This window comes from Trichoderma gamsii (genome assembly GCF_001481775.2).
Source record: "Trichoderma gamsii strain T6085 chromosome Unknown Scaffold_48.2, whole genome shotgun sequence".
NCBI lineage: Eukaryota > Fungi > Ascomycota > Sordariomycetes > Hypocreales > Hypocreaceae > Trichoderma > Trichoderma gamsii.
Genome location: NW_020171385.1, coordinates 170605 through 184339, shown reverse-complemented (window position 1 = coordinate 184339; position 13735 = coordinate 170605). Strand labels below are relative to the sequence as shown.

Here is a 13735-nt window from a genome sequence, read left to right as displayed (position 1 = left end):
GACACAGATGTCCTTTGCTCAGCGCCGATTTAGTTCACGGTATACGATGGCGGCGGCAACTTCAAGTCCTCCGAGGTGATGAGCTCGTCGGCGTTGATCTGCCTATTCTCCCATGCAACGTCTCCGTACATTATGACAAGGACATCATGGAAAATAGAGACTCAAACAAGGCTCGGGTCCCCACGAGCTACCGCGCCGGCTCAGTGGCTTTTGTCCGTCCTCTAGAACTCTTCACGGATACCTTTGGAGTTACCATGAGCAATCAGTGAGAACATCGTCGAGTTCTGCAGCACTCAACTGTGGTACGTGTAAGTGCCTACTCGACGATTGCACAAGCTCTCGTCTTAAAGGCGGTGCAGATGGGCATGCCCAATTTCCAAGCCGCAACCAATAAAAGGGGAGGCAGCTATAAACATGCACGGGGATTAGATGATTCTGTTGCCAAGATTTTGAGTGAAATCAGTGTGAGAAAAGGCAGGCTGGTGACTCGAGAGCAATGTGCGCAGTTACGCGGGTGTGCAGTGGTTGTAGAGCTTTTGCGGGTGCCGGTGGAAAGCTTGCGTCAGGTACGGTATTGGACTATTGCACTGTAAAGGCTATAAAAATTCAACAAGCAGTCGGTATATAAATTGACAGACTCAAGCAAATAGAAAATCATGGCCCCTGATCCGAAGACTACTGGGCAGTCTTAGGTACTCATATTCGTATCGCCCCGTCAAACAAATCATATAGCTTAAAAAGAGAGGTACCATACTATCTGCATAAATACTAGCCAAAAAGAGTTGTTTTACTTTCAACGCCTGGAGCACTTGTTTCCACTAGCACAAAGTCAACCAATATATAGTGTCTAATCATTATCTATAAACCCATGTGTACTATCAATGTAGTAGTAAAAATACCCTGAACTTGGCCAGAGATTATCAAGTCCAAACCCTAAAGAGCTGCAGACCTCCTTAGTTAGTGTTGCGGTCTTGGCTGCGATAGTCTTTGAGGACCGATGCAAAGCTGCCGTCGTAGCCAGTCCTCTCCATCCATTCCTTCACACTCTTGACTCTTGTCGGCAAGATCTCGTCAAGCAGTTTATAATCCCGCTTCGTCAAATTATCCTTCCAAGTATTCCAGAATCCAGAAAAGTTCTCGCGGAAAGTGAAGAGCGTTGGCTCATTGGGATTGGCAGCATGGCCCACCTTGGCGTCTGGCTCGGGGAAAATGCCCAGCTTGAAGTACTCGTCCAAAGTCACGTCTTTGTAAACCGCCTTCTTGCCGGTGACTTCCGTGAAGACCGCTGCGAGATCCTTCCATGCGATATCCTCCGTGGCGACATGCAATTCGAGTCCGTTGCTTCGAGAGGGGTTGTCGAACAGCCAGCGGGCATAGGCACCGTAGTCCTCAAGATAGATGAGGGGGCATTCCCCGTCACCAAGAGGGACTGCAAAAACGAGAGTACTGGGGTCACTGGGATCCGGGAATGGCCGAAGGATCTCTGTGAGGCCTTCGATGTATAAGCACGAGGTTAAGACGGACCATGCCATCGGGGTCGTAGGCTGGGCAGCGATGTAATCAACGACTTTTCCTTTGCCGTCGAGATGACCAGTTCGATACTTGGGATCATAGTTGCCCAGCTTGGTGGCATACTCAAGGCCGGCATAGACAAAATGCTCGATGCGGAACTCTCTCGCCAGTTCATACAGTCGAATGCCCCAGTAAATCTCGGCCATTTCACCCGTAGCAAATCCATTGGTGTTGGCAAAAACGTACGAAACGCCCTTGAACGCTTCGCGAAGGGTAGGCTCGTGGTAAGAGTCGCCTTCGAAAATGGTCACTCCTGGCAGCTTCGCCAATTCCTGAGCTTCCGCAGAGGACGCGCTTCTGGTGATAACGCGAACGGCATACTTGGAATCAGATGCCAATGCTTTTCAATAATTGTCAGTGGCAATTGGTGCTATAGAAGAAGATGAGACCAACCTTTCACAACGGGCACTCCTTGAGCTCCCGTACCGCCAATGACCAGGACAGTTTTCGTAGTGTTTGACATTATGCAAGATTGAGTCTTGAAAGTGATTTGAGAAAGTTTGTGATAGAAGATGTTGAGTTGAAATTGTTTGTGAATTGATTGAGATGTCTGTCCAATATAGGGCAGGCAGACCGTTCTTTATACCTATTTCCATTCACCACATGTCGCCTTCAGCAATGAAGCCAATTGGCGTAACGCAGAAGACTTGATTATGGATCACATCGCATTCCCTGGGCAAATACTCTCGTAGAAGCTTCCAATGACAAATTTTCAGATTGAGTTTGCGATGGGCAGAGTTTGGCTACGTCACTGTTCCATGAGATAAGCCGGCTCAGCGACCTCTATTGTCAGCTATACAGTATCAAGAGAAAAAGTATGCCCGACTTGGCGTTGCAGGTTAAGCGAAGGATCGATTACTGATCAAGCTGCAACTACGACGCACAGTGGTTGCCGCTGAAGGCTGAAGCCACGTTAGGCGCATTACCGATTACTGATCAAGCTGCAGCTAATGGCCGCCGTCCAAAGCTGAAGCGATGACTAAGTGATTTATCGATTAATGATCAAGCATCATCGCAGACGTCGTTGGAGGCCGAGGCTGTGACTAAGAACCAAGTCAGGATTAATTCCTTCAGCATAGTCTAGAAGCTCTATGCAGTGCACAGCACGTTTGTGCCTCATGAAGTATGCTTGGTTGTTAAGGTTAGCTACAGTGTGGGCCAAGGTCGTCACTATTTGCGCCCGGGCTCCTATCAAGCGAACTGCCGAACTCGCACGGCCGGATTGGGGCTTTAGATAGATTCAACTCTATTAGCCAGACAAGCCAGACAAGCCAGACAAGCCAACAAGCCAGCCTCGTTATCAATCCTGATCAACAGAGCGGCGTTATCGAAAGTTTCTAATCAGCTCACTTTGTTAAACCAAATGTTGCCTGACCTGACTGGTGCAAGTTGGATTTGCCTCCTACTGTTATACGTAGCTGCGTAGCCCAGCATGCAAACAAGTCATTTCGACCAATCAGCGACTTAATCTGAAGCTCGGTAAAATAGTTTTGCTTACTTCTACAAGTAACAATTTGCCTGAATAATCTGTCAATCGCGGCTATTCAAATATCTTGGCGCCCTAGCATGGGTTGTGGACTTTCGTACACTCCGTCCAGTGTCGCCCGATACAATACGGATCTGCCGACGTCTTGCTGTCTTTTTGATAGAATCTTTTATCAAAGGCTTTCTCTGATAGGCAAGATTATGTGACATAGCATTAGGCGTGTAGATATATGCGCCTATGTGCGGGAATGGCTTACATATTTAGATTACTGATCAGGAACATACTAGTATACTGCTGATAATTGGTGTATTGAATCAGGTTCCTTTTTTTGATGATCAATCTTGAAGGATAGAGTTTTCTGAATTTTAGATAAAAGTTGGTCAAGGCGCTGAGATTCAATGCATCTCTTTTTTTCCATCATCTTCATCAATTCTCATTCAACGAAAGTCTTCTCTTCATCACAATCAAATAGCAAACACACTTCGCATTCGCCAAGATGGTAACCGGACCAGTAGTCGAGATGTTGGCACGCAACAGGTACTACCACGGAGAATAACAATGGGGTCAACGAAGGCACTGACAGCTTACAGCAAATTTATCAATCATTACAAAGCCCCGCCTGCGTTGATGCAGATGGTCAAAGGGATGCGGGCCTCGAGAGCTGGGGTCGTCGTCTTGTCTTGTTCGGACCCACGACTGAACCCGTATCAAATTTTAGGCATCGACGAAACACTTAGTACGTTCTGATACCTGGTCATCGCTATGTCCCCCTCAATGAAATTAGTCGTACATATGCCAGAAAGTGGTTTGCTGTTTACCTGCTTACGCGGACTTATGAACAGAGGCTACCATGGTGCGAAATGCCGGAGGTAGAGCATTTGACGCAATCCGAACGCTGTCGGTACTCCAAACTATTGGTGCACCAGGGACAATTGTTGTTATGCATCATACTGGTAAGTTTGTCATAAGACAGGATCTGATAACACGCTACAAGACTGATACGAGGTAGACTGCGGAATGACCCATTTTCACGATGCCGACATTAAGAAAGCGCTTGTGGAAATCGCGCCAAATGAAAAATCTTCAATTGAAGCTAGTAGATTTGGAGAAATTAAAAACAGGTAAGCTTCATGCAGGAATGGTAGCACATCATTCTAACAATCGCCACAGCATCGAGGAGAGTATCAGGGAGGACGTTGCACTCCTCAAGGCTTCGCCTTTAATCAAGGACGACACGCAGATAATCGGTCTCGCATATGACACCGCTACAGGTGCTCTCACTGAAGTGGACGATTCAAAGAGCGCGTTATAAGTTTATAGAGTAGCATGATTGATATACATAGTACAGTTGAGCTTTATAGAGATGATAATATATGGGTGGTCAACTAAATTCTGTCTGATGTGTGATATTACTGTTGTGAGATGAAAAAAAACTTGCTCAAACTGAACACAAAGTGGAAACAGTACCTGTAGATATGGCACTCGCGCCAATGACCAGGTTGATACAAAACATCCAGCCCCATGTGGTCGGCGACACACTGAAGACACCGCTAATGACAGACCCAGATACCACGCCGACTCCCCAGGAGCAGCCAATGATGGTGATGAATGTGCCACGCTTCTCGGGCGCCATGAGCGCCGGCATGATGCTGAGGCTACGGAGATAGAAGTCGGAGCCGCTCATGCTGGCCAGCAGGCGGCTAACAATCAGGGCGTTGACGACGGAGGTAAATAGATTGCTGATCGGCATGATCACGGCAGCCGAGCCCATTGAGAATCCGGCGCCCACCCAGGGCAGTTACTCGGCGTGACCAAAGGTCTCTACGATGGACCCCTGTACGTCTGCTGAAATGGTCGTATCAAGGCCGCATATAACGCAGCTTACAAATAAAGGCAGCAGAAGGAGAATACGCCGCAGCCCTCTCAGTTGGTGCTGTGCTTGATCGTCCGAGATATTTTCCTTTCTGTTTTTTCGATTTTATTGCGAGGATAGGTGTTGCTGTTGGACTCGCGGTCGATAATATTGAAGCCTTTAGACGTGAGAATGTTTGGCGCTGCATCATGGCCGGTCGGAACCTCGGCTTTCGTTAACGATACCATTTCTGGGGTGAAACAAAAGAAACATTCTCTTAAACAGACAAATCTTGACTTGGAATGATGCTGACCTATGCTGTGACTCTATCGGAGTACTGTGTGGCTATTTCAAGTAGAATCAAATGATACACTCTCTTGAGGCTGCTTTTCTGTCGTTATATAGCTAGGAAATCTGTTCTCGGTGGACCCAACGCCTGCAGCAAGCAGAGCAGAAAAAGTCGATTACCAGTGGACTTGTTTACAAATCTTCCCTCTGTTGAGACGTGGTATTACTTATTTGCGCTATTTGGTAAAATTTATTAAAAAGTCCCTGTGTATTGAAGCAAGTAGCGAAGGATGATAATGACATTTGGAAGAGGGCATCGAGGCATGCAGCGGTACACTATGCAGGCGGACTATCTTGGCAATGGATTCAATTCGTTGCATGCCAGCTCTAGCGACTACTAGGCTTGCATTAGCGCTAAGATCTTGGCCTGTAGTGGTTAAGCCCTCCCGTATGGAACTTACTCAATTGGGCATATGGATGGGTCCAAGATCTTGACCTGCTTCGAGGGATATTCTCAACACGACGCAAGTTGAACACTGCGTTGGCAGAACTCTGCCTTGATATATGTTTTCTGAAGAAGTCAGCTGCTGATGAGCGTTTGAAGATAGCATAGGCAATTGGATAAAAACAATTCGTATCAACACAATTCCCGCGTCTGGCCGTTATATCTCAGCGCCTAAAAGAAGCACGGCTCTCAACGCTCATGTGTTCAAAATTGGCCTGACAATGGGCGGGACTTATCCTGTGACGTGTGCGAGATGCAAAAAGCATGCGGCATATACGCGTGTACATGCATGTAGTCTTGATTGTGTTGGGTTCGAGTGAGGGCCGAATCAAAAAAGCATGCAGAGAGGGCATATTATGGACTCGGGTGTCTTACGTTGGCTGACCCGATAAAAGTTGTTTCCTTCTAGATTAGAATAATCTTGGCTCTGATATTGTAAAACGAATATATAGATAGGTAGGTAGTAAAGGCATCTTCAGTTAAAAACCTACAGCGTGCTTTGGGCTCCAAGTAAAATACTAAGTACAAAAGAGCATAAATGAAAATATCAACTGCTAGCTAGGGAGTATTATTTATTCTACAAGATTCCAAGACGAGAAACATCAAAAAAAAATGCCCAGGCCCAAGGATTCGAACCCCGGATCTGCCACCCCCGGAAAGGGCACGTATCTGCACAATAGGCAACTCCGTGCGTCAACCAGCTGTGCTACCATTGCACCAGCCTGGACTTATTTTTTCCGTTGTGGTATAGATAGCAAAACTTTGTCCAATAACCCCTCGTCTACAAGACTAGGCAAGTGGTAGCCTGGAACAAAAGAGTGTTATCTGTAATCTGGAGGCTCTCAAGCGATAGATTGGCGCATATAGAGTTGTACTGAAACAAGGAACTCGCGTAAGAGAAAGTCAAAATGGGTGGATGAGACTTGAGCAGTGGTGGGTGGGAGAGGTGGGTTTAAGTACCTGGCCAAGGGTTCCACTTTCCAAACAAGCAGGGGTCCGCAGAATGAACTCATGCTCCCTGTTTTTTTTTGTGGGCCACTATATTATTCTAAGCCAAATGGACGCAGATGAGTTGTCTTACAAACGCCTCATCTTATGAAAACAGATCTGATGCCAATGAGGCGGGGAGTTTTTCTCTAGGGCGGACATAAGATAGAACTGAATCTATTCTCTAGAACATCATAGAGCGGTAAGATAAAGATGAGGATACATCCCGTGAAGTTTTGCACGCTGCTTTATCTAGCAGGAGAGGCGAATGATGAATACTGGAGAGTTGGGATCTAGGAGTTATTGACTGATGAAATGGAATTGCCTGCTATCTAGACATGATATTGCAATTGCCCTATGTATTTGACCGCCAAAACGGCACTGCAAGGCGGGCAATCCCGAGACAAGTCAAGTAGGGTTGACGAGGACCGACATCTATACCGACCAAGGAATTGAAGAAACTTGCCATCATGCCTTGATCCATAGACTATCAAGTGATTTCAAATTCATATTTCTACTCTCTTTTATGTACTTGTTTAGCCGCTGCTAGCAAGGTATCTACCACAAGATGCAACAAACTATACCCTCTTGGCTTTGGATTACCCATGGCTGTCCACGGTCACTGGATGTGCACGTAGCTAACTTACAGAAGCAAATCTCTTTCAAAGATGACAACGTACCATAGAATCAAAAAGAAGAATAGACAACGAGAGAGTGATGATCGCTCCCCCGGAACCACTCCAATCTCCGTGACCACACGGGCCTCGTGGGCAACTTCCACGGGTGTAACCCTCGGGTGCAACGATGGAATATTGCAAGCCACAGTTGAGCTGAATCCCGCAAGTTGCATGTGAGAAGATTTTTCCTTCTGCAAGGGAAATAAATACCTCATTCTTCCTTCTTCTTCGCTAGAGAAGGCATCAAAAAAGAGAAACAGCATAGCTCCGAGTAAATTTCATCGTCATAATAGGAACTTTACCCCGCTCACACATACTCTGAAACATTGCTATCACCAGATACGGCAACAACAGGCCGAGCTGAAGTGATATTTGTAGGCTTTGAGTGTGTTACCTCCCCCCACGAGGCTCTGCCAATGCTACCTTGTTCCACTGCATCTTCCTAATCAGGATACAGCCGCATCTAACCCTTTGCATGGCAAGATTCGCTTAGACAAGGTTGGATACAGCAGCTAAGGATATCTCTCAGCTACTACGTACATGTAGTAAGTAACAAAGGTCTGGTGTTCTAAAATGTACTTACCTCATCCCTCACACGGAGGAAAGTGTATATAAGTAGCTGTAAACCCCGGAGGCTGCTCTCTGCTTATAGCTGAGGGTGCCCTCTGTGCTTCGATAACTTGGAAAAAAATATTAGTCCTCAAAGAAAAAAAATGGCGATCCTTGTATATGACTTGGCTTCTATAACCTCATTGAAGCCTATGGTGGCCCTGCCGCTGTTAGCAATCGCAATGGTAATAGCATAAATATTCGCCATTTATCATGGCTATCTGTCGTTGCCTAACATAAAACTAGGGGTTTCTTTACATCGCATATACTGTGGTTTACAACTTATTCTTTCATCCCTTAAGAAATTTTCCTGGCCCAAAACTTTGGGCTATTCATTATGGCTTTTACGCTTGCCTGGAATTGTCCGGCGACGGCCACCGCAGAATGGTGGGAGTACATCAGAAATATGGCCCGGTTGTCAGAGTCGCACCCGGCCATTTGGCCTTTTGTCACCCAGATGCAGTACACGACCTTGCGGGCCACCGCAAATCTGGACAACTTGAAAATCCAAAGGACGCCTTTCGTTACTTGACCAGCAACGGTTCGCTTGTTGGGGCGGAAAGAGAAAACCACTCCCGAATGCGAAAGAGCTTAACAAATGGATTTTCGCAACGGGCGATGCTCGAACAACAGCCCTTGATTACGGTTTATATTGATATGCTATTTGACAGACTCCGCGCATTTCATGTTAACCAAGAAACTTTTGACATAGTGTCCTGGTTCAACTACACAGCTTTTGACATTGTTGGCGACTTGGCTTTCGGTGAGCCCTTTGGGTGTCTTCAGCAATCTACGTACCACCCTTGGGTAGCATTTCTCTTCGGCTGTATTAAAAACATGGCGTTTGACTCGGCGTTTAGGCGCATGGGATTCCTGCACAAGATTCTTGTGATGCTGACCCCGAAGTCTATTTTGACAAAGTTCAAAGAGCATAACGAATTATCTGCTCAAAAAGTTCACAAAAGACTAAGCATTAACACAGAACGAAAGGACTTTATAGCATCTATGCTGTCTAAAAGTGGAAAAGATGTAAGAAGATGAATCAAAAGACAGAGCGCCTAGATAACAGAGCGTTCAAATCTACCAAATTACTAACGCATAATCACAGGCATTAACATTTGATGAAATTTGTGCTAATGCCAGCGTTTTGATTTTGGCCGGTTCAGAAACAACGGCGACGGCTCTCTGTTCAGCGACTTATTATCTTGGGCTAAACCCAGGACCATTTAAAAGATTATGCGATGAAGTACGGTCTACTTTTAAAACAGAAGAGGAAATTGATATTTTGAGCGTTGGCCGATTGGAGTATATGCCCGCTGTGCTGAATGAAGCGATGAGGATTCACCCAGGAGCTCCTGGCACAGCGCCCCGAACTATTAATGAGAATGGCGATATAATTGCAGGTTACTTTGTGCCCCCTGGAGTAAGTAACACTCAAATACTGAAAGAGAATTGCTCCCACTAATACATGAATTGCTATAGACCCATGTTGATATCTGGTTTTGGACTGCATTCCATTTTCCTGCGTACTGGACCCAGCCTGAGGAGTTTATCCCAGAGCGATGGCTTGGAGACTCACGCTTTGAGAATGACAGAAAAGAGATTTTTACTCCTTTCTCTGTTGGTCCAAGAGGTTGTATTGCCAAAAGGTGAGATTTCCTCCCACAGACTCGATTCTAGGTTTTTACTAATAGAGAATGTCCTCAATTAGTCTTGCGTTTACTGAAATGCGCCTCATTATGGCTAGACTTGTTTGGAATTATGATATTGAAATTGCCGAAGAAAGTATCGGTTGGGCAAAGAGGTGCAAGTGCTATATTGCATTTGAGAAAGGACCTCTTTATATCCGCCTAAAGCCTAGACAATGAGCGAAGGACAAGACAGACTTTGGGTCTTTATCTGAGCTGAGTGGTACCCACGGTACTAGGAGCGATTTTTGGAGGAAATATTACTGCCAAACTGGGTATCAACAGCGGATATGAGGTTGGAAGTGGCACGATGGATTTAGGAATGATGAGAGCTTAGCCAATGCTTTAGTCTTTTCATTTGAAGAAATGAGACTCTATTCTGAGTGGCTTGAGAGAAACTACATAACAACCCATTCATCTATTTACCTGAGTGCAGTCGTGCGCTGCCGCTTACCAGTTATCCCTTGGTTTAGCAGTTTGGAAAACATGTTGAGTTTTCACGATGGCTTGTCGATATTAATTTACCAATGTACATGCTATCACTTTGAGAAATTAATGCAGGTTCCTTTTTTTTCACCTACTTTGTTAGCATAGTAGCAAATTATAATAATCTTAACTGAAGCTGGTTGACGTTTTACTTGACGGCCTTTGTAGGCCAACTGCCTCTCTTGAGTGTGCAACGTGCCGCTCCAGCTCTATCAATAGGTACCAGGTAGCTACCTCGCCTTCTACCAAAGAGATACGAAATGGTCGATTACTGATGTATTAATTGTGGCACAGCCTTCCATATCTTTTACCCAACCAAGGCGACGGATCTTACACTCGTCCAGGGATCCCTGTCCTATACGGCGTGGGGGTTAAACATGCTTGGTGGCTGAGAACATCGGAGGTTGCTACAGAGCGAGCTGAAAAAAAGAGGCTCTACAGCCTGATTTTTAAATGTATGCGTGATTAAATATGAAACTGAACTTGCAATAGGCCGAATGGAACAAGCGACCAGCTAAAAGAAGTAGCAATCTAGTTTATGATGCATGCATTCATTTATCTGTTACTCGCCTCCGTGCTGCATACTACTTTTGGACGACATTTTCAGTGTCTCATATTTCATGTCAAAACCCATTCGCAGAATATGGATCGAAATGGCGAAAAATCCCTTTGCTTATCAATGTTCGAGTGGAAGCTTCTGGCATAGTTCAGTCACTGTTACACTTGAGGGACTTTGTTCCATTTCATGCCAGGGTTAACCTAGTAAAGTCTGATGGAGTATTCTATATCTGTTTTAAATCATATATTCTGCAGCGCGTATGGCGGCTTCCCTTGAAATCAATGATGGACTTCTAGACATAATTTATTGCGTTATTCAGACAGTTGCGTAACCATTGAGAAGGCTGTCAGAGAGCGGGATCAGCGTATAGGTAGCCGGCCGAAAGAAGCAATTGCTCAATATATTATCATGTATCTAGTATCAAAAATGGAAAAGGGAGATATTTAGAGCAACGAGAAGGCCTGACCAGCGCGAGTGTGCATTTACCTCATTCTGGGCACTCCGCGGATGAGGCAATATCTCAATGAGAAGTTTCTGACCATTGCATTGATCTCAATTTTAGTCCAATTCTGTGTATTGCTCGTCTTCAGACTACGGCTAGTGCGTATTATTGTTAACTGTCCGTCGGGTTATGCACATGTAATGTAGATTCCCAAATTTACTACATATAGGTGTAGGATTCTCGATTGTGTAATCTGTTCAATTGCATCTTGATCACTTATTCAAAGAGAAAAAGACTCAGTCTCCTATTTTGCAATTCGGTTTATTTCATTCTTATTCTTCAACATATTCAGTCGTCATGGTTGAGCTCAATGATGTTCCTAACGAAGAGCAGTTTCCTCGAGCTACTTATCTACAGGCCATGGTCCATCTGTTAGACACTGTGAGCTACAAGGATGAGAATTTTGCAGATGAAGAACGTGTTTCATATCTGAAAAACTGCTATGCAACAGCTGCTGAGCATTTCGCTCAGCCTCATGTTCAGCAAGCTCTCAAAGTGCCTCCTAAGCGTCTGGATGCTGCTCTCAAGACTATTGTCGGCATGTGCGTTTACTCTTGGTGCCGTGTGAGTCAGGACGTTATGGCAGATCTCAGCATCCATTACACATATACTCTACTTCTTGATGATAGCAGAGAAGAGCCTGCCGATACCATGGTGACCTGGTATGAAGATCTTCTGAATGCCAAACCACAAGCTCATAGTTGGTGGAGATTGGTCAACGATTTCATTCCCAATGTTCTGCGTCATTATGGAGGCTACTGCCAGATGAACATAGTGAGAAGCACAATAGATTGTAAGCTTACATACTTTACATCTTTAATTGACCATTAGAAGCTAACATTACCAAATATAGTTTTCCAGGGTTGTTGGATTGAACAGCACAACTTCAAGGGCTTTCGCGGCTCGAGCGACTATCCTGGCTTCCTTCGCCGTATAAACGGGCTTGGTCACTGTGTTGGCGCTTCTATCTGGCCGATCGAATTACTTGACGAAGAGGAACATTTTCTCGAAATCACTACAGCCATTGCCCAGATGGAAAATTGGATGGTCTGGACGAACGATCTCTTCTCTTTTTACAAGGAGTACTTTACAGAGCGCGATCAGACCTCTCTAGTCAACAACTATGTGGCGTGCGACGGCATCACTATGGAGCAGGCTCTCGATAAACTCTGCAAAGATACAATCCGCAGTTCTGAAGAGATCATCCAAGTGTTCCATGACAAAGATCCCAAGATGTACGAAATTCTCAGCCGCTTTATCCAAGGCTACATCACTTGGCACTTGTGCGATGACCGATACCGCCTCGTCGAGGTGTACGAATCCGCAGGAGACGACTCTATTGCCCAAAGGTTTAAAAAATATGTTGAATCTGCTCGCCGTGTCGGCTTAATAGATCCTGCTAAGTATTGCAGGCCGTCAGTTGCCGAGCTATGCCACCGTAAAATGGCAATGCAATCTACCAGCAGGAGCTGGGACTTTGGCCTTTTTAGACTTGTGAGCAGTATTACGTCTGTTGAGTGGTGATCTACATGTATCTATGGAGAGAGGGGAGTCTGTTGCTCTTATTATCACGGTGTGCCGACTATGGTTTTGTATAATAAAGAACAACGTTAAGTATAACAAAACCAAAACTACTAACAGAACTTAACAATTGGCTAAAGCATCCATTGCTCTGTGAACTCCAAAATATTCCTCTCGAGTCTTTTTCCGTGTGTAAAGCTCAGAAAATGAACGCCGTTCTCCATTACGACCAGTTTCGCCTCGGGAGCATTAACAAACAATTTTATTTCCTTTTCGGCGTTGGCGACACTGAATACAACATCATTTGTTCCCTAATACCTGTCAGACTACTAAAAAAGAATAAATGCGATTAAGAAAGGATTAAGTACCTGCATCCAGAGCACTGGACATCGTATATGAGGTAGCCGGGCATACAGTCCGTCTCGGGAAGCCAGACAAACAGCAGCCATGCAGATTAGCTTCTTCCCGATATCTCCCGAATATATCTTTTGGATAGACCTGTTCCATTTTTGTACCAAATCTGCAGTCACCTTCTCTCCATAGCCAATATCCATTAGAAAGTCAACATACCCACTGCCGGGCTCGAAATCATCGTGGGGCGCTAAATCAGCACTCTTTGCGACTAGGGCGGAGGTGGCCTGCGGGCCGTTCCAGCAGCCTAGCTCTCGACTTTCTGGAGATTCAGAGTCCATCGAGGTGCCAATAAGAATAAGGCCATTAACCTTTGAATACAATTAATTGGTGAAAGGTATCATGGCTTAGATATGTTGGACGAACCTTTTGGGGTGAAAGAAGTGCCATTCGCGCAGCTATCCATCCTCCCTGGGACGTGCCCATTACAAAGGCCTGATCAATTCCAAGGACATCTAAAAGTTGAATAGCCATAATCGCTGAGTCCCAGTATGTAAATGTTTCACTCTTTGTTTGTGTGGCGCCATGTCCAAGGGGTTCAACGGCAAGGAGGTTGAACTTGCTGGTCAGCTGCTCACTTTCAAATTCCGGC

At 45.3% G+C, this 13735-nt stretch overlaps 6 protein-coding genes across 6 annotated transcripts; 3 read left to right on the top strand and 3 right to left on the bottom strand.

Annotated features, from left to right (window-relative positions):
• Nucleotides 1–953: 953 nt before the first annotated feature.
• TGAM01_v209599 (hypothetical protein) lies at nt 954–2035 on the bottom strand (the record flags this gene model as incomplete). The annotated part of the gene is made up of 2 exons (XM_018800879.1): nt 954–1912; nt 1966–2035. 2 exons carry the CDS (start codon nt 2033–2035, stop codon nt 954–956), a joined length of 1029 nt encoding a protein of 342 aa, XP_018665711.1.
• Nucleotides 2036–3908: 1873 nt separating this feature from the next.
• On the top strand, nt 3909–4370 carry TGAM01_v209598 (hypothetical protein; the record flags this gene model as incomplete). The annotated part of the gene is made up of 3 exons (XM_018800878.1): nt 3909–4011; nt 4068–4179; nt 4229–4370. The coding sequence occupies 3 exons, from the start codon at nt 3909–3911 to the stop codon at nt 4368–4370; spliced, it is 357 nt and encodes a 118-aa protein (XP_018665710.1).
• Nucleotides 4371–4496: 126 nt separating this feature from the next.
• TGAM01_v209597 (hypothetical protein) lies at nt 4497–4808 on the bottom strand (the record flags this gene model as incomplete). Its single annotated transcript, XM_018800877.1, has 1 exon — nt 4497–4808. One exon carries the CDS (start codon nt 4806–4808, stop codon nt 4497–4499), a length of 312 nt encoding a protein of 103 aa, XP_018665709.1.
• A 3272-nt stretch (nt 4809–8080) lies between these two features.
• TGAM01_v209596 (cytochrome P450) lies at nt 8081–9844 on the top strand (the record flags this gene model as incomplete). Its single annotated transcript, XM_024550594.1, has 5 exons — nt 8081–8161; nt 8223–9005; nt 9085–9399; nt 9459–9625; nt 9688–9844. 5 exons carry the CDS (start codon nt 8081–8083, stop codon nt 9842–9844), a joined length of 1503 nt encoding a protein of 500 aa, XP_024404673.1.
• Nucleotides 9845–11508: 1664 nt separating this feature from the next.
• Nucleotides 11509–12735, top strand: TGAM01_v209595 (trichodiene synthase; the record flags this gene model as incomplete). Its single annotated transcript, XM_018800875.1, has 2 exons — nt 11509–12004; nt 12065–12735. The coding sequence occupies 2 exons, from the start codon at nt 11509–11511 to the stop codon at nt 12733–12735; spliced, it is 1167 nt and encodes a 388-aa protein (XP_018665707.1).
• Nucleotides 12736–13061: 326 nt separating this feature from the next.
• Nucleotides 13062–13533, bottom strand: TGAM01_v209594 (alpha/beta hydrolase fold family protein; the record flags this gene model as incomplete). The annotated part of the gene is made up of 2 exons (XM_024550593.1): nt 13062–13454; nt 13510–13533. The coding sequence occupies 2 exons, from the start codon at nt 13531–13533 to the stop codon at nt 13062–13064; spliced, it is 417 nt and encodes a 138-aa protein (XP_024404672.1).
• Nucleotides 13534–13735: the final 202 nt, after the last annotated feature.